At 47.2% G+C, this 26,382-nt stretch overlaps 1 protein-coding gene across 3 annotated transcripts in view; it reads right to left on the bottom strand.

The window, feature by feature from the left end:
- Nucleotides 1-26,382, bottom strand: part of Vps52 (vacuolar protein sorting 52) — a 341,955-nt gene that overhangs the window by 188,101 nt on the left and 127,472 nt on the right. For all 3 annotated transcript variants that reach the window (XM_068346101.1, XM_068346099.1, XM_068346100.1), the window contains exon 5: nucleotides 1,151-1,248. In XM_068346101.1, the coding sequence (XP_068202202.1) occupies nucleotides 1,151-1,248 (98 nt within the window). The remainder of the gene's footprint in view (nucleotides 1-1,150; nucleotides 1,249-26,382) is intronic.

Raw genomic sequence — 26,382 nt, 5'->3', positions numbered from 1 at the left:
TTCTATCAAAATTCTGCTTTGGAGTCAGAGCATGGTAAGTGTAATTCTATTTGTTTTCTTTCTTTAAATTCTTTAAGCAATGGCTTTTCCCTTTACTGTTTGTGTAATGTGTCTTACGAGTAAGGTATTGAAAATATAAAATAATGTAACAGCATTCTGACATACAATATGAACTTTATTGTCTACTCTTTTTTTTTCCAAACCTTAACATTACGTGAACATACAATAAGAACATTCTTTCTCATTTATGATTTTGTAATTTTTTCATAATTTCATAAGTTTGTTACTTTTTCAAGTAAAATTACACCTTAACACACATTATCTGTTCATCAAACTCTGATGAATGGAAGGGGAAAGGACTTACTCAAAACAGCTGATGCAAACTCAGGTATCAGATGGTCAGCTGTTTGTTTGCTTATGCGCACGAATGAGCTTGCCTTTTTCAAAGTGAAATTATTCTGCATGATATGAATTGACATCATTTCAGAAACTTTTTATCTATCATTTTAAATCAGGCACACAACTCAATACCAAAATGTAAACATCAATATCGCCAATAGAAGGTACTGCAGTGAATCTTAAACCGGCAATTGCAAACAAATTCTAGATAATATTCAATGAATAAATAAAGATTGCCCGGTGGGTGTCAGTTAACAAGACTTACTAATGTATTGGTTGTGGGTTAAAAAGGACTTTCACTCTATACAAAAAAACTTACTGTGTAACAATATGCAAAATTCTGCAAATAATAAATTAAATTCATAAGGTTACTTGACCATAACCCCAAAGGATAATTCTACCAAACAAACCAATTACATTCCCCATGCATTCAGACTACATCCCAACCAACCACAAGAGGTCCTAGAGGCCAACAATTCTGCCTACGTAAACCCGGAATCTTTAAAATAATGTTTAGCTAATACAGATTTAGTCTGCCTCTGAAATCCTTTCCAAAGAAAGATTTTAACATTACAGATCGCAAAAGCTTTCAACAGCTAATTTTCAGCTAGCACAAAAATAATACTGTACATGTACTCCTATGTAAATAGCATAAGGTTTGTATCTAGTGCTGGAACAACTTTAGAATACCATTTTAAAAGATAATTCATAAATTAATTAAAAACATTCAGTTATGAAAACAAATACAAACCTCTAAAATTCTGTTCTTTAATAAACTTGCTTTTCTGGTTAAGCGCTTTCAACTGTTGCATGAAGAGATCGTCAGTTACAGACGTGTTAAGGATATGGCTGAAAAATCAATAAAATTGTTACAAAAACTTTCAATGACAAAAAATGACCAAAATACAGTTAATAAAGAAAATGTAGTCTACTGTAAGTGCTGAATGTCCACTATAATCTACTTTGCTTTAAAATTATATCCCTATGTATAGCACCATAAGTGAGGCTAAAAATAAATGGCATAGTATCACACCAGGTATAAGTACTGTACTGTATGCATTTAGATCTAGTTTTTAAAATTATTGTAAATATTACTTTTGAAATTATGGCTACACAAATTATGGGGAGTCTATCAAAGGTAACAAAGTCATGACATTAAACTCCAAGACTGGTACTGCAGTATGGTCCTAATGGAAGAAATAAATTCCAAAGCCTATACTACTACAATGAAATTCCCCAACTCCCCCCACAAAAAAAGATTGTTTTCAAACGTTATGTCAACATGCAAGAAGTTGAGTTCTTGTATACCTGAGCTACAAATTACACAATTTTAATTTCTTCTTCATGCTTTCATATTAAATAACTAAAACTATTGAATAAGATTTTCAGATGGTGACCACAAAATCAACACTACCACCTACATCATGTTACTACATTGCCCTCATCAAGAACAAAAAGGACAAATTCATGCTGTTCAAACAAAAACCTCCCAATGACCTACTACAACTGACATTACAAGTAATTTGAGACAGTTATGAAACATGACAATTTGTCCTAGCTATACAAACCCGTAATCCTTTAATATAGGAATTGGTTTCAGCTCAGCTGAAACAGCTGAAGGGAAAGAAAACCAGGCAGTTATGCTGAATGGTTGGCTGGCAGTATGCTCCACCCCCTCCACCGCCAGCCCGCTTTCCTCATTCAAACGCTTTAGGCTTAATGTGAGACATGAGAGGGGTGGTACAGGCAGGCATTTATATTAAATGATTACGGGTTTGTATAGCTAGGAAAAATGACAAACTTATAACAGAGTTTGTATTTTTCCTAACATACAAACCTGAATTCTTTACTATAGGAGATATTCTAGCGCGAGCTGGAAAATACGGCAGAAAAACCTTAACAAGGTCGTTAACGACCAGGCAAGTAATTACCCACCTGTTAGTGATGGGAGGACTGCCGGTTAGTAGTTGCTGTTTACCTTCAATTGGATTCTAGCTAGGACTATCCTAGGGGGCAGTGATGGAGGGAAGATTTGTGTAAAGAATTCCGGTTTGTATGTTAGGAAAAATACAAACTCTGTTATAAGTTTGTCATTTGTTCCTACACTTGATACAAACCCTCATTCTTTACTATAGAAGACTTAGTCTTGAGGCCAGGGTGGCCAAGGAGTTCCCTATTTCTAGGGAAGATAGTCCTCAGACTAGACTCTTCTGAAGCAGCAATCTTCCGTTAATCTTCTTTCTTTGTAGATCCCCATAATCTCAGCGCGACTGAAGGTTTGTAGCTTCTAGGAAACAAATGTTTTAGGATGAAGTGGGTCAGGAACATTCGACTCGGACCCCTTCAAATTTAGGATTCCCCCGACCTTGCAAAAGGGAAACCTTGTGACCACGAGTATAACCTATACCCTGTGAGAGGAATCAGATGAGTATCATACCTCATTTCCATTGGCGAGTCCAGCTGAAACTGGATACAGATTAAGATCCCCAGATGGGAGGGAGAAGGAGACGAAGAAGATATATGGATGTCCTTCTTAAAACCTAGTGTAACCCAGTATCCTCACCCAATGGTTACTGTCCCCTGAAAGGGCGTAAGGTAGCTACAGCACCTGTTGACCTGTCACAATAGGCCCTATAGAAAGGGTGTCTAGAGACCTATGTGTCACGTCGCTCAAATAGTGAGCGGTGAATGCAGATTGGCGTTTCCAGACCCCAGCACTTAAGACTTGGGAGACAGAGAAATTTCTCTTAAACGCCAGTGAGGCAGCCACTCCCCTAACTTGATGGGCTGTGGGTTGTGCTGCCTCTGGGTCTCCGTAAAAAGCCCTCGCAATAACTTTCTTGAGCCAGAAAGGGATGGTGTTGCGACAGGTTCTCTTCTTTACCTTGTTGGTACTAAGGAAGAGATGACGGAGACGTGGACTGAAAGGTCTGGTGCGCTTCAGATATTTCTTTAGCGCCCTGACTGGGCATAGTAACGACTGGTCTGTATCCTGTGTTACCTTAATGAGGCTGGAAAACTGAAATTCTTGAAATCTCTCATCGGTATGTGACAAATTCGTAGATAATTTGTATTTTTCCTATCTATACAAACCTTAGCTATTTAATAGGGGTATTACTTTTGGCGGAGCTGAAATGACGAGCCATTAAAATTTAACGAGGGTTTACTACCCACACCGCTAGTTAGCGAGGGTAGGGGAGGGTAGCTTGCTACCCACCCCCTCCCACCTCACACACACACCTGTGCTTGAACTCACTTTGCTTGGAGGTAGGACTTCAAGGGGGATAGGGCTGGCAGGCAAGTTTGGTTAAATAGCTATGGTTTATATAGTTAGGAAAAATACAAATTATCTACGAATTTGTCATTTGTTCCGTAACTGGAATACAAACCACACTATTTAATAGGGGTGACTCACCCATTAGGAAGGGTGGACGTCCCAGCCAGTACTGGCTTTTGGCTTTGCCCGGGGGCTCGTTATTTGAGTGTGTAAGCACCCAAGAAATAAGGAGTCCCTGCACCTCGCTAGAACCTTGCTACGCAAGGATTGCGGCATACACAAGCTGAGTGTGAAGGTATGAATAATTGTGACTCATCCTAGGAAGTTGTTCTGAAGTTCTTTTGATGGAAACTTGTAGACTAGGACTTTCCCAATACCATCTCGTCAGGGTATGGGGACGTAACAGTATTAGCTTAATACTAGGAACACAAGGGAGCATGGTTTACCTGCAGTGGTTTGAGGTCAGCTATGCAGAGAACCCAGGATGCTGCTTTCTCCAAGAGAGGGGATGATGAAGCAAAGAATAACGGCCAGTCAAACCTTTTCATTCATGCAGACTAAAACCGGGTAACAATGCCCTCAACCTTCTGCTACTTGTCCAATAAGGAGCTTGAGGTTTTAAACCAGCTGTTGTGCAGCCACCACAGGGCCGATAGAGAACGTATCGAGCCTCCTGTGGGTCACGTCTTGCAGGTAGTGGGCTGTGAACGTTGTCTGACGCTTCCACACCCCCGCTTGAAGGACCTGCTTCACACAGAAATTTCTTTTGAAGGCCAGGGATGCAGCTATGCCCCTGACATCATGTGCTCTAGGGCGATGTGACGGAGGAGGATCTGGATTCAAGGCCAGATGAATGACCCTACGAATCCATGCAGAGATGGTGTTCTTGGTGACCCTCATATTAGTCCTCCCTGTGCTGACGAATAATGCTGGCACATGAGGACGGACTGCAGCTGTCCTTTTGAGGTATAGCCTCAAACTCCTTTTTGAGCATAGTAAGAGATGGTCTGGGTCATCTGTTACAGAGCGGAGACTAGAAATCCGAAAGGAGTCGAACTGAGGATCCGCTACTCCAGGATTCTGAGTCTTAGCAATAAACTCAGGGACGAAGCTGAACGTTACCTCCCCCCATCCCCTTGAATGGGCGATGTCATATGAGAGACCATGAAGTTCGCTAACACGCTTGGCCGAAGCCAAAGCTAGCAGGAACACCGTTTTCCAGGTTAGGTGGCGATCTGATGCCTGGCGTAATGGTTCATAGGGAGGTCACTTAAAGAGACCTGAGAACTCGAACCACGTTCCATGGAGGAGGTCTCACTTCTGACTGAGGGCAGGTAGGTTCATAACTACGTATGAGTAGAGAAAGTTCTAGCGATGAAGAAATGTCCATTCCTTTCAGCCTGAAAGCTAGACTTAAGGCTGAGCGATAGCCTTTCACTGCCGAGACTGAATGGCGCATTTCTTCCCCCAAATACACGAGAAACTCCGCTGTTGTTGGAATAGTGGCATCGAGTGGAGAGATACCCCTTCCACAACACCAACCACAGAAGACTTTCCACTTTGCCTGGTAGACTGCTGCGGATGACTTTCACAGATGTCCAGACATCCTGACAGCAACTTGCTGCGAAAATCCTCTCTCAGAGAGGAGATGCTGGATAGTCTCCAGGCGTGAAGTCGTAGCGAAACTACGGCTTTGTGGAAGATGTTGGCATGTGGTTGCTTAAGCAGATTGTGCTGTGGAGGGAATTCTCTTGGTAGCTCCGTTAGGAGTTGCAGAAGGTCCGGGAACCATTCTGCGTGATGCCATAGCGGAGCTATGAGGGTCATTGAAAGATTGACCGATGTTCTGGTCTTGTTGAGCACCCTCCTCATCAGACAGAACGGGGGAAAGGCGTAACCATCGATGTTGTCCCACCGTTGTTGGAAAGCATCTTGCCAGAGAGCCTTGGGGTCTGGGACTGGGGAGCAGTACAGCGGGAGCCTGAAGTTCAGGGCTGTTGCGAACAGATCCACAGTCGGAGAACTCCACATCCAAAGACCACTCGGCACTCACTATCTGAGACGATCTGCTCAGTTTCTTGGCGAGCACATTCCTTTTGCCTAGAATGAAGCGTGCCGATAGCGGTATCGAGTGGATTTCGGCCCATCTCAGTATCTCTACTGCTAGATGGGATAGCTGCTGCGAAAAAGTACCTCCTTGTTTGTTGATGTAAGCCACTACTGTGGTGCTGTCACTCATCACCACCACAGAGTGACCCGCCATGTATTGTTGGAACTGTTGAAGGGCCAGGAAAACGGCCTTCATCTCTAGGAGATTTATATGGAGATACTTTTCTGACTCTGACCAGAGGCCTGAGGTCGTATGGTGCAGTACGTGGGCCCCCCACCCTTTCTTTGAAGCGTCCGAAAACAGCATCAAATCTGGGGGAGGACGAGAAGGTCCACTCCTTTTCGTAGGTTCTCGTCTGCCCCCCATCACTGGAGGTCTGTCAGTTCCGCAGGTCCCATAGGGATCAGGACGTTCGGGGAATCGTAACCGTGATTCCACCGGGACTTGAGTCGCCACTGGAGGGATCTCATCCTGAGGCGACCGTTGGGAACTAGACGAACCAATGATGAAAGGTGACCGAGGAGACGTAACCACGATTGGGCTGGAAGCTCTTCTCGTCTGAGAAAAGGGCTTGCAACTTTCCTCAGCCTTGCTATCCTGTCATCTGATGGGAAGGCTTTGTGGAGATTGGTGTCTATAACCATGCCTAGATATACCAGTCTTTGAGTGGGAAGCAGTGAGGACTTCTCAAGATTTACCAGGATCCCCAGATCCTGGCAAAGTCTCAGAAGTTTGTACCGGTGTTGAAGAAGGGATGACACCGAGTATGCTAGGATTAACCAGTCGTCCAGATAACGAAGGAGATGGATGCCGATCCTGTGTGCCCACGAAGATATTAGGGTGAACACTCTGGTGAAAACCTGTGGTGCTGTTCAGAGCTGAGAGTTCGACGACTGGTCTCCAGCCTCCAGACGCCTTCTTTACAAGAAAGAGTCGACTGAAGAAGCCTGGAGACCCGTCGAGGACCTCTTGGAGAGCGCGCTTCTTCAACAGGGTCTGGACTTCTGCCCGAAGGGCTTGCCCCCTTGCCGATCCCATGGCAAGGGAGCTCAATGACACTGGATTCGTTGTCAGAGGAGGTAGAGATGTTGTGAACGGGACCCGATATCCCTGACTGATTACGGAAATATTCCAGGAATCGGCCCCGAGTTGCTGCCACCTGTCTGAGCAACTTTATAGGCATCCCCCCACTGGTGGACATGCAGGGGGACTGCCAATCCTACCTCGGCTGCTCCCTCTAGGATTCTTACCTCCCCTGGAGGACTTTTTGCCTTTCCTATCCTTGACAGGAAAGGGCTTAGACACCACTGTCTTCGCTGCTGTCGTTGATTTTGCGGACTTGGTCGGATGGGACTGCTGGGGTGCTGGAGGCTTATAGGGCTTAGATGTCAAAGCCCTATGAAGGAGGGAGTCTTGGTGAGACTTCCTCCACCTCTCAGCAGTCTGTTCCACATCCTTAGGCTCAAACAAGATTGTTCCTTCTAAAGAAGAATGCCTGAGCTTATTGATCTCGGTGCTAGGGACGTTCTGATGGAATCTCTCAGCCACCGCATCCTGACGTTTCAGGATGGTGTTTGCCCACAAGTTCAAGACTAGGTGGGCCAGAAACTTGAACGTGCGAGTGCCTGAGAGAAGGAACGTCTCCATAGCTTTCCTAGTACGTTCTTTGGAGAAATCCTCAGAGGGTATCAGGATACCTAAGGTCCCTAACCAGATGTCAAGCCACTTTGCATAGCACACTTCGCTGCCTTCTCCTGGTTAAGGATCTCGGTTGCCGAGAACGAGACCTGCCGGTTGGAGAGTCTCTCAAGAGGGACTCCCCTCGTAAGCTCTTCCAACGAATGGTGGAGAGGAAGAGCTAAACAGGGCTCCTCCAAGATCTCAAAGTACCTCCTCTGCTGTACGCGAGGAGGTGGGAGAAACTTGTTGCCAGCACCGGAACGGTTGCTGGAGGACAACTCGGAGAGCTGTACAGTGATCTTGTCCCTGGTACTCTTAACCCCCTGAGACCAGGGCAGAGCCGCACTGGCCTTAGATGGTTTCTGAGTACCGAATACGCGGTCCAAGACCGTGTCCTTGCCCTCTCGAGGAGGGATCTCTGGGTCAGAAAACCCATTGAGAGCCCTCATTAGAGTCAGAACTTGCCAAAACGCATGCTCTGACTCTTGCTGTTCTCCTCCTGACGTTGGACTTGCAGCGAAGTCTCCTGTCCCCAAAGGCTCTTTTTGGGGAGAGTCGTGGACGTTCTCCAAGTGGCTAGTTGGCTCCGTCCTTGGTCTTGTAGAGGACTTTGGTAAAGTTTTCGAGTCCTTCGAATCCTTCCTGGAAAGGATGTAGGACTCCAATATAGAAGATGCCAAGTTCTTTCCAGCTCCCACTTGGGAAGACTTCTCAGCGCGAGGAGGGGTTACCCTCATTGGTGCGATGGGGGAAAGTCTCACCTCACGTGATTTCCCTGAGGACGGGAAGTACTCATCCGACAGGGAAGGAGAGAAAGTCTGTGGGAGTGAAGGAACCTGCCTCGAAGGCATAAGTGGAGTCAACTTAGCCCTTGGAGAAGTTACCGCATCCGGAACTCCTCTTTTTCTCTTCAGAGGGGTAGAGACAGCCAAGGATCTGTGACCTAATTCAGAGAAAACAGGCTTGAACGCCTGTGTAACTGCTCTGATTAGTGCAGAGAACCAAGGTTGTTGACTGACAGACGCGCTGTCAGACACCCCCTTTGAAGGGACAGGGATCGAAGGATCCCTAGGAGGAGTTCCCATAGGTGGGTTCGCCTAAAAAGAAATAGGGATCCTGGACCCCTCTGGATGTTTCCCTTCAGCCGCAATACGCGCTGTTAAGCGTTTGCGGGGAAGGGAATGCGACGATGGTGACCTTGCCGTGCGTTGTCCAGCAGCCTCGCGCACGGGAGGATATTGACGCTCGCGCGGGGGCGCGTAATGGTGCTCGGGCGATGGAGAATACCAGGGGTCGCGCGCGGGTGACTGATGGCGCGCGGGAGAATATTCGCACGCACGTGGGCATGCAGGATCAGGGCGTTGAACACGTGAGCGTGGGCGAGAGCTCACACGCCCCTGAAGAAGCCGTAGGATGAGCACGCGCAAGAGAGATAACCCTGGCGCGCGGGCGCGCAGTTGAAGCCTGTGTCGCTCGTGGGCGCGTCTCTTGTGGGCGCGCGTCAGAATGGTGGCGCCCAACTGCAGGAGAGGATGGACGAGGGTGCGCGGGGTGCGCGCGCGTATCCTCGTGGATGCGTGTAGGAGACTGCGCGTGTCTGCGCAATGGCGAGCGCTGGCGCGCTGGAGAAAGCTGGCGCGTTGGCGAACGCTGGCGCGTTGGCGAACGCTGGCGCGTTGGCGAACGCTGGCGCGTTGGCGAACGCTGGCGCGTTGGCGAACGCTGGCGCGTTGGCGAACGCTGGCGCGTTGGCGAACGCTGGCGCGTTGGCGAACGCTGGCGCGTTGGCGAACGCTGGCGCGTTGGCGAACGCTGGCGCGTTGGCGAACGCTGGCGCGTGGGAGAACTTAGAATAGACTTCCCAACAGCAGCCAGATCCGAAGATCGTGGGCGCGCAGGAGAGCTGACTGCTGTGCGAGGGCGCTGGCCCGCGGGAGAGCGCTGACGTGCGGGAGAGCGCTGGCGCGCAGGAGATCCCTCGCACGTAGGTGGTTGATGGCGTGCAGGAGCACGCTGACGCGCAGCTGGGAGTGGGTGCGCAGGAGAATGTGGGCGCGTATGCTCTGCTTTGCTGGCATAGCGTGAGGGAAGTATGGGCACGTTGGCGCATACGCCCTTGATGCCCTGTATTAGGGTTAGATGATGCCTGACGAGAGTGAAGGTCAGGTTTCGTCAGCGCGTAGCGCGAATTGGCACTCAGGAACGGTGACAGCAGGACGGCAGGTCGGCAGGTCTGAAAGGTGGAAGGTCGACGTGTCCTTTGAAAGGACGACCTTCCACCAAAGGGGATCGCGAACGATCAGCTGAGAGGTCCAGGACCAAAGCAGGAACAGTCGGTGATCGCTGATGAGGCTCCTCTGCGGGGGACTGCAACGAAGATGTAGAACCAAAGAGGCGCCTCCTCACCGCAGGTGAAGGAAGGCCTCTCTGGCGAAGAGGAAGGCGAGCCTTGTGACGAATACGCCCTCTGGGGACCGTGGGATCAGCAAGCTGACCTTCTGCAGTCCTCCGAAGAGGAGTCTCTGTAAGTGAACTCCCCCGAGGGGAAGAAACACCAGCAGGAGAGACTGTTGGACTTAGTTTCTCCCTCGTTGGTCGAACAGGAACGGGAGAAACTAAGCCTTCAGCTACTGTGCGGTTTGAAGAGGCAAAGGTAGTAGGAGATACCGCATTGGATACCTGACACCACAACGTCGACAATCGACAGAGGATCAACCTCTTCCGGAGGCGGCGATTGCTTGACAGCGGCACCCAATCGGATGTAGTCAAGTAAGACTTCCTTGGAGGGCGAACCCTCAAGCCCCAAGGAAGACCAAAGCTGGAAAAGATGGATTAGTGACAAATCCTCCCCCGGGGAGAGGTGGAGCTGCCTCGCTAGGGGAGGCAACACGATCACTCGAACCCTGAGTTTGGGAAACAGTACAACGGTCTACGCTACCACTCGACAGTCTCTCGAAAGAGACCGACCGAGTGGGAGCTTCGGAGGAGGTTTGAGCAACGGAAGAAGAGGCCTTTGGTCTTTCTCCTTTCAAAGAAACCATCGAAGGATTAATATCCCGTTTGGACTTCTTCTTCCGTCGCCGTGAAAACCTCTCCCACTGGGAGGTAGACCACTCCCTGCACTCACTACACTTATTATCACTATCACATCGTTGACCTCTACAGGCAGGGCAAAGGGCGTGAGGGCCTGTCTCGACCGCCGACATGAACGTTCCACAGGGGCGGTCGGGTAATCCAGGGCAGGAGCGCATAATAGCAGAGGCCAACTTCACACACAAAACTGTCAAAAAGAGAAAGCAAAAAAAGCATTAATGGCTGCCAATGAGCGGCGAGGATGACAGCGGACACGTCCGACTACCATCCGAGCCGATAGCAAAGTGAGTTCAAGCACAGGTGTTTGGGAGGGGGGGGGGGTAGCAAGCTATCCTCCCCTACCGCCGCTAACTAGTGGTGTGGGTTGTTAATGGCTCGTCATTTCAGCTACGCCGAAAGTAATACCCCTATTAAATAGCGTGGTTTGTATTCCAGTTATGGAACAAATGAAGGATTATGAGTCTAGCCACCAAGCTAGGTACAAAGTTGCGAGACACTTCCTCTCCCCCATCCCTTAGAATGGGTGACGACGTAAGACAGACAATGTAGCTCACTGACCCTTTTAGCCGAGGACAGAAGTACGAGGAAGACGGTCTTAATGTTCAGAAAGTAGCCTGAGGCCCTTAAGGGCTCATAGGGCAGACCCTTCAGGGAACATAAGACACGTCTCACGGTGATGGTCTAATCTCCAGTGGGGGGAAAGATCACTCAAAACCCCGAATCAACCAAGGTGATGTCTTCTGAGGCGGAGAGGTCAACCCCTTCTCAGTCTACAGATGAGGCTCAAGGCTGAGCGATAGCCTTAGTCGCCGAGACTGAGAGGAGCTTATCCTCACTGAGGTAAAAAAGGAAGTCTGGGAACTACTGATTCCTTCCTTTTGAGAAGCCAATTGCTCCACATGGTCGCTGTTGAAGCGGTTAAGAAGTCCATTGTCTTCGCCCCAGCAGTTAGGACTTCCTGTAGGGACTGCATGGAGTCTTGGTTTGACAAGTCCACGTGGCCAGACCACGTGGCCAGACCACGTGTCAACCAAGAAGGAACCTCCAGAAGGGCCATTGAAGCCACTTCCATTGCCGAGGCTTCTGTGACTGAGAAGGGCCTGGAAGAGTAGTGTGTCTCTTCGAGGATTAGCCGGATGTGAGCTTCGCCGAGAGGGGATCAAAGATCAGAGGAGAAGGGTTGACGTCTCTGATCTCGTAAAGGGCTTTTGTCTCTTAAACGGGAATTAATTGGATTCCTGAGACCTCAGGGAACCCGTTTCTCCCGCGACCGCCTGCGATACCTCCTCAGACAGTCTGCACGGTGAACAGATCAGGTTTAAAGGTTCAAAGGTCGCTCATGAATGGCAGAGGCAAGGGACAGTGACATTGCACAAGCAGTTAGGACAATGCCCTAGAGACTGACCATATATTATATGGTCAACGACCAAGCCTCCTCTCCATCCCAGCTAGGACCAGGGAGGGCCAGGCAGTAGGTGCTGATGACTCAGCCAATAGACCTATAGGCTCCCCCAAAACCCCCAACCTTAGCTCACAAGGATGGTAGGTTGCAGACACTAATGCCACTAACGAGTCTGAGCGGGACTCGAACGCCAGAATGTCAAACACCAGTCAGGGACGTTACCAATCAGGCCACAGCCAGAAGATCAATTTATTCTGGTCTTAGGGTTTGGGGTGGACGACAACGCCTGTCTAAGTCTGGAGCGTCAAGAGGTCGAGGAGATAGATGCAAATCCCCGAGGCATGAGATATTACATATAGTTCTTAGAGTCCTTAAATAGGAGGATTCTAAGTCCTTCAACGGCAGCTCTTCCTAGGAATCCTCAGGCTGCGCTAATTCCTCGCGTGTTATTACAGGTAAAGTAGAGACGCGAGTAGCAGACAGACCTTATGTCTTACCCCTCGCATCTTTCTTATCGAAAGGGGAAGAACGGTAGAAGTCGGAGTGTCTGGAGGTAATGGCGAAGACCGTTGACGAGAGTCGGAAGACTCTCTGTCATAAGAGTAAAACTCTTAATGACGATGGTCGCGCGCATAGCGCTAATTGCGTGCTTACGCTGACAGTCTGTGCTAATTGTTACAAGAGCCCGACGACTCAGCGTAACTGAAACTCGAAGGTTCCAAGTCATGTGAACTCGAAAGTCCAGCGCGACAGAGGACCGAAGGACTCTTAAGGTCATGAGAACCCGTAGGATCAACATGAGGAGAGTTCAAAGGCTCCCGATCACGCCCGCTGAAAGGGTGATTGTCACGAGACCCCGAGGGGTCAACGTGAGGACAACCAGTAGGTTCAAAAAGACGTCTCCTTACAGCACGAGGAGGAGAACGTCAGGGATGAAGAACACTCCTCCGCAGGGTAGGTTTATTCTCCCGAAGGAGAACGTCGCTTAACACAAGGCTCTCGCTCCACCCCTGGAGGATAACCAAAAGCGTAGGGGGGAGGAGCGTGGATCAGCAAACTCCTACAAGTTTTCTCTCGTGAATGGGAGGAAGGTTCTCCCGAAGATCGCCTAAAACAAGCTTTCTCCCTGCTCTATGAGAAAAAGTGTAGGCGTAATAATTTCTCTCTCGCGAACGAGGGAGAAGAACTCCCGAAGGAGGACATCGCCTAAGATAGGCTTTCTCCCAGTTTTCTGGGAAAAAAGCATAGGCGTAATAATCTCTCTCTCGCGAACGAGAGAGAAGTTCTTCTGAAGGAGGACATCGCCTAAGACAAGTTTTCTCCCAGTTCTATGGGAAAAACGTAGGCGTAATAATCTCCCCCTTGTGAACGAGAGAGAAGTCCTCCCGAAGGAGGACATCGCCTGAGACAAGCTTTCTCCCAGTTCTATGGGAAAAAAGCATAGGCGTAATAAACTTTCTCTCGCCAACGAGAGAGAAGTTCTCCTGAAGGAGGACATCGCCTAAGACAAGTTTTCTCCCAGTTTTATGGGAAAAACGTAGGCGTAATAATCTCTCTCGTGAACGAGGGAGAAGTTCCCCTTGAAGAAGGAACAAGCCTTAGACTTGCTTTTCCCCAGCTCAAGGGGAGAAAGCAGGCTTCGGGGATGAGATAGCAGAGGTAAAACTCGTCGAGCTGTCTGCAACTCTTCACAAAGGAGGGAAGGTTGCTGAATGGCTGAAGTGGGGAGGCTCTCCCTCGAAAGGCGGGTGGTTCTCTCACGCAGCCCAATTCTGAGGAAGGTTATCACTACCTCGTCCAGGGATGTTCTCTAACCCATGGAGGCGAACCTCCTGGCAGCAATCTATTTTTCCCAACAACAAGTTAATCAAGTTGCAGGTTGACAACGAGTACTACCTCGTAACATGGGCAGCTCATGAGCTGCTACATGAAGAGCAGGATAACGAACAGAGCGGCCGAAGCCATAGGCATTGTGTTCTATGTCGCTGCTATCTGGGTGCTTTCTTTTAGCCTCTCTAACACGTTTCCCCTTTTCCTTCTGCTCTCAACCGAAGAGACAAAGGGCCGAACCCCTGCATCTTCTTCCGAGGTTTTCGAGGGACTTGTAATCCTTAACTCATTAGGGAGCAAGGAACTGGGGAGGCTGTCCTGTCTGAAACACGAGAGCGAGGGATTGACCCCGCGAGTGTATAACCGGAGATTTGCGTATGTAGCACTAATTGTGTGCGAACACCTTGCGTGATGGGAGTCTGAAGACTCTGCCATAAGAGTAAAACTCTTGATGGTCATGGGCGTAGTGTTGGATGAGCGCACGCGAACACTCCACGCGACAAGAGTCCGACGACTCTGTCATAAGTGTAAAACTCTTGGTGACTTGTTTCACGAGAACCCAAAGGTTTAGCGTGATCGTGTGTGCCCCTAGAGGTTGTGTTGCGAGAACCCGAAGGGCCAGAGCAACGAGAAACGGAAGTTTTCCTTGTCATGAGACACCGAAGTGTCAGCGTGACTAAATGCATGAGAGCCCGAGGTTTCAGCAACTTGAGTTGCGAGAAAATGAAGGGATAGCGCACCGGGAAACCGAAGTTTCTTTGTCACGAAACCCCAAAGGGTCAGAGATCGAGAAGTCGAAGGCGAGTAGCGATCTTCTCTGAAGATAAGGAGTTAAAGCGAGGAGAAGCGCTCTTTCTGACTTTTCTAGAGCGAACGGAGACCCTGAAACTAATATGCGAAGAAGGGAGTTCGAGGTCAGGACGTGCTTTGCCCTTGGCCGCGCTCCTGGCTTCTTATATGATCCCTCACAAGAGAAAGACAACAGCGAGGCACAACGATGACGAGAGGGAGCGCTCTTCTTAGGTTTGTGCCAAGAGCACTTATAGTCTTGAGGAGAGACAGAAGGCGAGGAAGAGCGAGAACAATGATGTCTCTTTCTATATCGCCTGTCTCTTCGGTGAGAACATCTAGGAGAAGGCGCGCTAACTCTCCTTTTCCTCTTCTCTCTCTCCCTCCTGACCTCCAAAGAGGGCGATGACGAGGAGGAAGCGCTCTTCTTAGGTTTGTGATGAGAGCGCTTATAGTCTTGCGGCGAGACATCTCGTGAAGGGATAGAAGGCGAGGATGAGCAAGAACGATGATGTCTCTTCCTATGTCGCCTGTGTCTCCGGCGAGAACATCTGGGTGAAGCAGAGCGAGCTCTCCTTTTCCTCTTCTCTCTCTCCCTACTAGCCTCCGAAGAGGGCGAGGACGATGAAGAGGAGGAGGAAGAGGAGGAGGAGGAGGAGGAGGAGGAGGAGGAGGAGGAGGAGGAGGAGGAGGAGGAGGAGGAGGAGGAGGAGGAGGAGGAGATACTGCGATGTTTGCGCTTGCACCATTGTGAATAGTAGATGCGCAACGGAGTGCGAAGTATCGCAATACTTCGCACTCCGTTGCGAAGCTGAAGTTACTATATCCACTAAAACTTCCGTGGGCACCGACTGAGTTGATGGGAGGTAGGCGAGGTCCAGAACTCCCGAGAGTTCCAAAACAGAAGGGACCTGAGGCACTACCTTGCCCGCGAGGAACTGGTTCCAAACTTCCTCCGAAGGAGAACCAGGAAGTCCAAGGGCCGGCCATACCGCTCGTGCATGATCTGGAATGGATGCAGTAACAGTCATTCCAAGAGGTGGAAAGTAGTGCCCCCACTGGGGGAGGCAACGTGATCTGCCTGACCAAGAAGAATTGGGGTTAAATCAATGGTGCTACTCTTCCTCGACTTCCCCCCAGAGGGAGGCAGGTAAGGAAGAGAGGAAGAGGCTGAAGGGAGAGATCGAGAGGCCGAAGAAAAGGTCCATGACTCCTTCCCTTCGACGGAGATCCTGGAGATAAAGAGTCCTTCTAGGACTTCCTATCTACCTCTCTCGACCTTCCCCCACCTCTACATACTTGGCAGGGGGAGCCTTCAGAACACCTATGACCTCTGTACCCAGGGCCTAGGGAAAGAGGATCCACCTCCAGCGGCTACATAAAGGTGTCCGGAACACTTCCTCATAATAGAGGACATCACATCTAACAAAGAAAAAGAAAAAGGATTACAGTAATCAAAAAACCCAAAAAAGAAAGGCTAGTCTGCCAGTCAAATAAAAGTAGGAGCAGCAGTGTTACCACTGCGATAGCGAGAATTCGATTGAAGGTAAACAGCAGCTACCGACCGGCAGGTGGGTAATTATCTGGCCGGTCGTTAACGACCTTGTTAAGGTTTTTCTGTCGTATTTTCTAGCTCGCGCTAGAATATCTTCTATAGTAAAGAATGAGGGTTTGTATCAAGTATAGGAACAAATACAATTTAGGACAAATTGTCATTTGTTCCGATGCGATATACAAACCTCGTAATCATTTAATATAGGAAGACTCACTAGTTGGTGGGATTTCTGCCTTTGCTGCTTGTGAACAGCTAACTCCCCGGATATAGACCTGATTTCGAATGAGAGCAGAGGACTAAATCCACCTACTCTCTCGACCCGACATGAAGATGGTGGGGTCTGAGAGACTAGGAGCCGCGTCGCGCAATGGGTCAGAGCATCGCGCGACCTGAGAGCGTGAATGTAAGACACACTCATCCCTAGGGTCGCAGTGACTGGATGAACCTCCATAACCAAAAGGCAAAGGGTTTATACATCCATCATATTCCCTGCCCAGCAGAAGACGGGGGGAGAAGTAAACAAACTCTAGCAATCTTACCTATGAGTGGCCTCTCTTGCGAACGAGAGAAGTAAACACTTCGTAGAAGAGACTTCATGACGCCCATTAGAGCCGGTGGATCAGCAAGCTGATCTTCAACAGTAGCGATACTGTACTCTGAAAAGGAGTCTCAATGAGTGGCCTCTCTCACGAACGAGAGAGGTGAACTTCGTAGAAGAGACTTGATGACGTCAATTAGGGCCGGTGGATCAGCAAGCTGACCTTCAACAGTAGCGATCCTCCAAAAAGGAGTCTCTATGAGTGGTCTCTCTCACGAACGAGAAAGGTGAACACTTCGTAGAAGAGACTTGATGACGCCAATGATGACCCCCATTAGGTCCGATGGATCAACAAGCTGACCTTCAACAGTAGCGATTCTCTGAAGTGGAGTCTCTTTGAGTGGCCTCTCTCGTTCACGAGAGAGGTGAACACTTCGTAGAAGAGACTTGCCTAAGACTGTGCTATGCCCCTGAAGGAAGAGAGGCTCAGCAAGGGTGGAGAGAAGTATGGGCGAAGGCAGCAATAGCAGTCGGAGTCGATAAATTTATTAAGATGTGGGAAGTTCTCCCTCGGAAAGGAGAAACAACCTCCCACCTAGGGAGGAAACTTTCCCTCGGAAGGGAAAGTTGTCCAACCCCTGCAGGCGAACCTCCTGGTTAGCGTTCTAAGATGATCTGAAGTGCTGGTCATGTTGTCACGGGCGTACTTCTAAGAGAAGGGATGACGCCCATGACGACATCCTCTGAGGGACGGCAGTGACAACAGATTCCCCAGGCATGAACAGAACAGCTCTGCTTCATAGGCCCTCTTAGTCGAACGAAGAAAAAACTGCATAGTTAACTGGGAAAAAATAAAAATGGTATTTGTATTATAAAATAAATTCTTAAATATACTTACCTGGTAGTTACATATATATAGCTTAAATCTCGCGTTTCGACGCGGCACGACAGAAAATTCAAATTCGTGGCGATCGCCGCCATGACAGTAGGTGGTCATACATGAGCACCATCACTCGTAGGTTATCAGAACTATTCCCAACATTCTTCAGAAATTCCATCTCTGTTTTCAGAGGGGAGGAGGAAGGGTCCTTTTATATATGTAACTACCAGGTAAGTATATTTAAAAATTTATTTCATAATAAAAATACCATTTCTAAATATGTAACTTCCCTGGTAGTTACATTTATATAGCTGATTGACACCATTGGTGGTGGGTCGAAAACCTCATCCCATTGGGAAATTCTTATAATTATTAATATCTACAATTAGTAGTACTAAAAATCTGGTTCTTACTTGATAAGGAAGCTGGCTCCATAATTACTCTGCCTCATTTCGCCTGCATTCCTTGAGAGACTCCGCGATCCACTCAGGTGGCTGTAAAAGTCTCTTGGGGTTGCCACAAAGTCCTCGACCTCTAGCGTGGCTAGACCACCACCCTTGCAAACCTGGCATAGCCAAGGATACTGAATCTGATCACCTACTCCAAAGTTGAAAAAAAAAATAATAAAAAAAGTAACTTGACTTGCATCCCAGACTGTGGAAGGTTGCGATAACCTTCACAGACAACCTGTGAACACAAATACAAGAAAAAAGGCAAGGGTATAATAATAGATTATAGGGTAGAGGCAGTAGAGCCTTCTCTAACTACGACGCCAGAGGTAACGTACGGACCCAGGGAACAGCAATCCTCATACTGGGTTTGTACATCTTTGAGATAATAGTCTGCGAAGACTGATTTACTTCACCAAAACGTGGTCTCTAAAATGGACTTCATAGATTTATTATGCTTGTAGGCCATAGAGGTTGCAACAGCTCTAACCTCATGCAGTTTCACCTTGAGAATTGGGAAAATCCTTTCTTCACAATTCTGGTGAGCTTCTCTTATCAAGTCCTTGATGAAGAAAGCTACAGCATTCTTAGATAATGGTAAAGAGGGTTTTTTAACAGAACACCAGAGGTTGTCTGCTTGTCCTCTTAGACTTTTGGACACATGCAGATAGAATTTAAGAGCTCTTACTGGACAAAGGCCTCTCTCCTTCTCTCGCCCAACTAAGTGAGATAGTCCTGGGATGTTAAAAGATCTAGGCCAAGGTCGAGAAGGATTCTCATTTATAGCGAGAAAGCCAAGCTGGAGGGAGCAAATAGCATTGTCTCCATTAAAGCCAACCCTCTTGCTGATGGCTTGTAACTCCCCTACCCTTTTAGCTGTAGCCAAAGCAACCAGGAACAGAGACTTTTTGGTAAGATCCTTCCAGGAAGCCTTGTCCAAGGGTTCAAACCTACTTGAGGTTAAAAAGGCCAGAACTACATCCAAGTTCCAAGAGGGGGTTGGATTGTCCTTCCTCTTGGTCGTCTCGAAAGATCTAATGAGATCAGAAAGATCCTTATCACCTGACACGTCAATGTTACGGTGACGGAAGACGGAAGCTAGCATGCTGCGGTAACCCTTGATGGTAGGCACAGCTAGCTTCTCTTTAGTACGCAGATATAATAAAATATCTGCTATATTGGCTATAGACATACTGGTGGAGGAAAGCTTGTTATTCCTGCACCATCCTCTAAATATGTCCCACTTGGATTGGTAAACCCTGATAGTGGATGTTTTTCTAGCTCTGGCGATAGCTCGTGCAGCCTCCCTTGTAAAACCTTTCGCTCTTGCCAGCTTTTCGATAGTCAAAAGGCCGTCAGATTGAGAGTGAGGAGATTTTGGTGGTATCTCTCCAAATGAGGCTGTTTGAGTAGATCTCTCCGATTGGGTAATATTCTGGGGATATCTACAAGCCACTCCGTTATCTCGGCAAACCAAGGTCTCGTGGGCCGTCTTGAATGGAGGAAAAGCGTACACATCTAGGTTCTCCCAATTCAGAAAAAACGCGTCCACTGCGGCTGCTTCCTGGTCTGGGACTGGAGAGCAAAATACTGGCAACCTCTTTGACATTTGTGTTGTGAAGAGGTCTATCGAGGGTTGACCCCACAACATCCAAAGGTTGGTACACACCTCGTGATGCAGGGTCCACTCTGTGGTTAGAACATGTCTCTTTCTGCTGAGCAGATCCACCCTGACGTTCTTCTCCCCTTCTATGAAGGGAGTAATCAGGGTTATGTCTCTCGCCTTTGCCCAGAGAAGTAGGTCTCTCGCAACCTCGTAAAGTGAGGTCGAATGAGTGCCTCCTTGCTTTTTTATATAAGCCAACGCAGTGGTGTTGTCTGCGTTGATCTGAACCAATCTTCCTCGGACTTCCTTCTGGAAATGAATGAGGGATAGGTGAATGGCCACTAGCTCTTTGAGATTTATGTGTCATTTCTTCTGTGACTGACCACAGACCCGATATTTCGGTTTCCCGAGTGTTGCACCCCTCCCCAGGTCTGAGGCGTTGGAGTACAACACTAGGTCGGGGTTCTTTTGATACAGATCGAGCCCTTCCTGAAACCTGTTGATATTGTCCCACCATTCCGAGTGATTCCTGATCATTAGAGGGATCGGCATCCACTTTTCCAAACTTTGATTTCTCGTCCAAAACTTTGTCAGATGAAACTGCAGAGGACGTAGATGAAGTCTTCCCAGTGATACAAACTGTTCGATTGATGATAGGGTGCCTAGGAGACTCATCCAATCTCTCACCGAGCATGACCGTAAGTCTAGGAAGTGACGTACAGTACTGTACTTTTGTTAGGCAGTCTAGAATACGTTTTGGGGCTGGAAAAGCCCGAAAAACTGCTGAGTGAATCCTCATTCCCAAATAAATAGTATTCTGTGAAGTTACTAGCTGAGATTTGGGAAGATTTAACATCAGACCTAACGGTTGAGTTAAGGTGATTGTCATTCGGAGAGACTCCAGACACTTTACTTGCAATTCTGCTCTGAGTAGTCAGTCGTCCAGATATAAAGAAATCATTACTCCCTTTAGGTGAAACCAGTGAGCCACATTGGACATTACTCGGGTAAAAAACGTAGGGAGCCGTGCTTAGTCCAAAACAGAGTGCTCTGAACTGATACGTGGTCTTGAGGAACACGAACCTTAGAAACTTCCTGTGGTCCGGGTGTATCGGGATGTGGAAATACGCGTCCTGCAAATCCAATGACACCATCCAGTCTCCCTGTCTGGTGCCTGCAAAGGCTAATGCTGAAGTTTCCATGGCAAATTTTTCTTTGCTGATGAACTTGTTCAAAGGACTGACGTCCAAAACAGGTCTCCAACCCCCCGAGCTTTACGGAACTAGGAAAAGCCTGTTGTAAAACCCCTCCGGGGAGGTGTCCTCTACCACTTCTATGGTTGATTTTGACAGCCTAAGGTTCACTTGCTCTTGAAGAGCTGCTGCCTTGTTCCCTGAGTGGGTTTTTGATAACTCTAAGGGTATCGACGACAAGGGAGGCATATTCAGGAAGAGGATCTTGTATCCCTCCTTGAGGACCTTGATCGTCCAGGAGTCCGCCCCCCTTTGGCTCCACTTCCGCCAAAAGTGTGAGAGCCTGGCTCCCACTAGTGTCTGGAGACAGCATGTCTCACTTTCTTGATTTGTTCTGCTGTCTTGGAAACCTGCGAGCTTGACCTACGGCAGCAATTCTTTGAGGTCCCCTCGAAGGGGCTCTCCCACGAAAGGGCTGACGAGTGGGAGGAGCCTCCTTTTGTTTCCTTGATGAAAAACTAAATGAAAGAACTTTTCTAGAAGTTCTAGAGATCAGATCCTGCGTAACTTGTTGTGACAGAGCTGCCGAAAAATTCTTCACTAATTCTGGAGGGAAAAGATGATCTCCCAACGGAGCAAATAAAAGTTCAGATTTCTGAACAGAGGACAAACTTGCAGATAAGAAGGAACCAGGTGTGGCCCTCTTTTTAAGAATTCCTGCCGTGAAAAGGGCGGAGAGTTCGATGGAACCATCCCTCACAGCCTTATCCAGAAAGGCCTGTGGACTCTGCGAGAGCTCCTAGAATCCAGTCCATAAGGCTGAAGACTTCTATTGATCTAAATATCCCCTTCAGCAGATAGTCCATTTCAGAATTAGACCACATTATTTTAGACTTTACTCATGGCTGACCTGCGAGAGGAGTCAACGAGTCTGAAGAAGTCTCCTTGGGAAGATGCAGGAACTCCCAAACCAAGAACTTCCCCAGTCGAATACCACACACTAGATCTGGAGGCCAGACGAGTTGGAGGAAAGGAAAAAGCGGGCTTCCCTAGAACCTTTCTTTTGGCTGTCCACTGTTTGAGGGTAGAAAATGCTCTCTTAACTGATCGTGCTAGAAACATTTTCTTAAAGGAGGACGTTTTTTGAGGTCTGCCCTTCAAAAAATTGAGATGGAGGGCTTTGAGGCAACGGTTGCGTAAAATCTTCTGGATATAAAGATGATAAAACAGTCAGGAGTTTTTTAAAATCTGCTGACTAAAGCAAATCCTGAGATTCGTCTTCTAAATCAGCTAAGGGAACATCGATTCCTTGATTTGAATGCTTAGGAGACAAAATCGCGTCCTGTCGGTTATTGTCTTCCAAAAATAATTCACCTTGTCCTGAAGGAATCTCATGAAGGATATCATCCAGTTGCGAAGAAGCATCCCGTTTATGTACAGTATCAACATCGTGAGCCTCATGAGAGGGTACATCTTGTTCGCGTGCGTCCGGCAAGCGTTCAGCATGTTGTATGTCAACAGCGTGAAGCGAGGAAGTGTTAGTTGCGCGTTCATAAAATCGCGAAGGAGACAAAAATTTGTCTATCCTGATTTGAGAACAAGTCCCAATTATATGCATCCATCATGGGTCCAGATTGAGAATGATGTATGTCTACAAGAGAAGTAACAGTCTGCTGCATGCGTCCCGAATGCCGTGAGTCTGCCGCGAGCCATGAGGAAGCGTCAGTATCGCGTCCAGTCAGTGGCGCAAAAGAGGCAACTGTTTTTCTATTATGACGTGGGGACAAAACCTGACTGCATGCGTCCAGCATATGTCCAGGCTGACGCATGCGTCCAGGTTGCCGTGAGCTTTCAGACTGCTCAGATTGCCATGAGCTGTCCGCGTGTAGCATGCATCCCGCAGAACGCGAAGGTGAGACAACTGCTTGACTATCTTGTTGAATGGACAAATTTTCACTGTCTGCGTCCAGCATACACCCAGACTGGCGTCTGCGTCCAGAATGCCGTGAGGAAGAGACCAGACTGCCGCATGCGTCCCCCTCGACGCTTGCTGCATGCGTCCCCCTCGACGCTTGCCGCACGCGTCCCCCTCGACGCTTGCCGCAACGCGAGCTGATTGCTGCGAGGGAGCGTTGCTGAGTATCGGAGAACTACGCTGTCCGATACTATCGGAAGACAGTTTTCTTGGTCTATTGCTGTCCTTAGATTCTTTTAGGCGCAATTTTTCTGCCTGAGAATCGTAAGCGTCAAACAGAGATGAAATAGACCTCTTTAATTCAGCCAAATTAGATACATGATGAGCGCTGTGTGCGCTAACTGAACGATGTACTGATCGCTGAGAGGTATCGTCAACTGTCGATACTTCTAGTGCGCCTTGTGCGCGATCTGAATCGTGTATCGATCGTTGTGAGGGATCGTCAACAGTATTAGGGTGATCAACAGGGGAAAGACCTTGTGACATTTCCCAATCTGGGGGAAGGGAAGGAGCGTGTACTGACGTAAACTGAGCACCTTCTTCATCCGACGGACAATGCGTCTTCCGTAATTGTTTCGGTGCTGACACGTCGTCTTCGTCCGAAAGGAAAGCCTCCGGCGAACACCAGTCACTGCAGGAGGGTTTATTGGGAGACATACGTCTCTTGAGTGGTCTTGAACGTAGTGGTTGGCGCCAACCACGTCGCGGTTTTACGACATTTGACGAAGACGCATACATTTAAACCTCGCCTTTCCTGTGGCGAGGGGGAGCGATCTGGGGATCGTCAACATGATCGCTCGAGGGGAAGTCTGTTCGCTGATCAAGGTCTGACATATCCTTTGGCCTTTTGACATTCCTTCTCCCAGGGGTTGGGGAGCATGAAAGAGTTCCCGGGCTGGGATTATGACGGACACGAACGGACACACCCTCTACTTCACTATCACTATTTACTATTTTGCTTTGCAAACCACGCACTGCACTCCACATAACCTCTTTTTCTGTAGTTAGGGAACGAACCTGCGCGCCTAAGGCTGAAATAGCAGCCAACACATCCTTCAAGGAAGGTTCACTTACCTCTGACACCGTATTGGGGTCTGGGACTACTGCAATAGGAATAGGAATATTAGAATGAACATTGGAAAGAATATCACCATCAGAAGATCTATTAGAAAGTATACTAGTTGCTCTAGACCTTCTAATTCTATCCCTTTCCAGTTACTTAATATTGCGCTCAAAATCATTCCAATCAGAATTAGACAAAGACTTGCATTCATTACATCTGTTACTATACGAACAAACCTGACCTCTGCAACCACAGCATATTGAATGTGGATCAAACCGCGGCCTTAAGAATACGTGTCTTGCATCCTCTAGCACACTTTCTTACAGAGTCAGCCATTTTGTAAACATAAAAAACAGTCCAGGTCAAAATCCAACAGAGTCTATTCAAATCGATAGTGAAAAGTCAAAAGAATATCCAAAAACAAGCAGCAAAAGTTAACAATAATCACACAAAAGGTACTTCATCAAATTGTAGAAAAGTTAATTAGCAGCGAAAATAATTTCCAAGGTGTTGACTCGATCAACGACAGAGAATTTCTGAAGAATGTTGGGAATGGTTCTGATAACCTACGAGTGATGGCGCTCATGTATGACCACCTACTGTCATGGCAGCGATGCCACGAATTTGAATTTTCTGTCGTGCCGCGTGGAAATGCGAGATTTAAGCTATATATATATGTAACTACCAGGGAAGTTACATATTTAAAATTAATTATTTAACAGAAAATTCCCTAGGAAGGAACTCCGAAGAGGAACCCCGAGGGAACAACATAAAAATAAGTATTGCGCCCTTCCTTCCCCAGTCCACATCCATGGGAGAAGGGGGGAGCAGAGTAACTGTAATAAAAAACAGAATTACAATTGTTTAAATCAGCTAAGAATATTCACTAATAGTGAAAACCACTGATCCTCCGAAATGAAGTGTTCCCCACGGAGAAAAGCTGAAAAGTTAAAATTACAATTATAATTTCACTAAAAATAATTGAGACAAACAATCGGAAGTGCAACCTAACCAGGCAAACGGGAAAGGTGCTCTTCCCAATCGTACACTGTTGTTGAAAGGTAAATGACCTTGGAAAGAGAAAGACCGTAGTCAATCTCTGAGAGGCCACATTCCCTTCGCTCAGTAATCCATGTTTCCCATAGGCAAAGACAATAGTTGAATGAAGAGGGTCTAGGCAATGACGATTCCCCTGTGGCGGCCGAGTCAACAGTTATATGCCAACGGAAAGACCGATGGATCAGAGAGGGAGAGGTCGTTCCCCACGAAGTGGAACTGTGCTGGCCTTGTTCCGGTGCTAATGTACACAAGTGTTGTTGTTGTATATGTATCACACGCACAGCACAAAAAGTGTAAAGGAGACTTATCACATTTCTATACACATATATATACATAAACATTATGAATGTTTTCATATATACATATATATACATATATATATATACAGTAGGGTCCCGAATTATACGTGTTCGAATTATACGATTCCCCTTTTATGCGATCGCTGTTTTTCAAAAATAAATTTTCTGTATCTGCGAAGCTGTTCAAAGTCTGCTAGTCAAGGACTACAAAACGTATCAAATATGTTGTCTTTTTAAGTCTATTGGTAGCCCTAAATACGGTGATTTATAATAAATGTTACAAAACAATATTAATATTACATCTTATTAACATAATTTCATAATAAAAAGCCTATTTAAGGAAAAAATTCCACATCAACAATGAAATCAACTGTTAACTGTGCGAGTCCAGCTGACAAAATGTAAACAGAATTGTGGTTACGTTCACAGCAATCTTTATCTTTCTCCAACCTTTTGATAATTTTAATGGTAGTGTTAATGGTGGTATATTAAATCATTATTTTTGTTTAGTACAGTATATATAAAAGCTTTATTTTTCCCTTCGGCCGTTCAAGGTTTTCACGAGTAGACTGGGTTCGTTTATCGGCAGTGAATAGCCTAAACTTCGGTAACGAGTCGGCAATATTTTGTCATATTTTAAACAGTATACATTTGATTTGCAAAGATTGGTTTTGTAGAGTAAACGGTAAAATAAAAATCTCTCTCTCTCTCTCTCTCTCTAGAGAGAGAGAGAGAGATTTGATGCCAGAAATCCTCTCTCTCTCTCTCTCTCTCTCTCTCTCTCTCTCTCTCTCTCTCTCTCTCTCTCTCCCCATACGAAATAAAACCTTAGTTCACATATTGCAACTCGAGTCTAAGAATGAAATTAACATGAATATTGTTAGTTGTGGCGATAAATTCCTTGCTTCAGGAGGTTCGCGAAACAAAAACACGGCATTCGACTACAACAGCTGATTCTCTCTCTCTCTCTCTCTCTCTCTCTCTCTCTCTCTCTCTCTCTCTCTCTCTCTCTCTCTCTCTCTCTCTCTCTCTCGTTATACAATACTTATAAATAGATGGTTTTCTTAAAGTGTCAATTAATGCAAAACAAAAAAATTATACCGTGTATACATCCATTTCAATCATACTGTAGCTTAAAATACGGTATCCGATTTCGTCAGCAAGCCACTATTTTTTAGGAAACAC

This window comes from Palaemon carinicauda, chromosome 22, assembly GCF_036898095.1.
Source record: "Palaemon carinicauda isolate YSFRI2023 chromosome 22, ASM3689809v2, whole genome shotgun sequence".
Lineage (NCBI taxonomy): Eukaryota > Metazoa > Arthropoda > Malacostraca > Decapoda > Palaemonidae > Palaemon > Palaemon carinicauda.
Note: the sequence above shows the minus strand (reverse complement) of the source record. Positions and strands in the feature narration are given on the sequence as shown.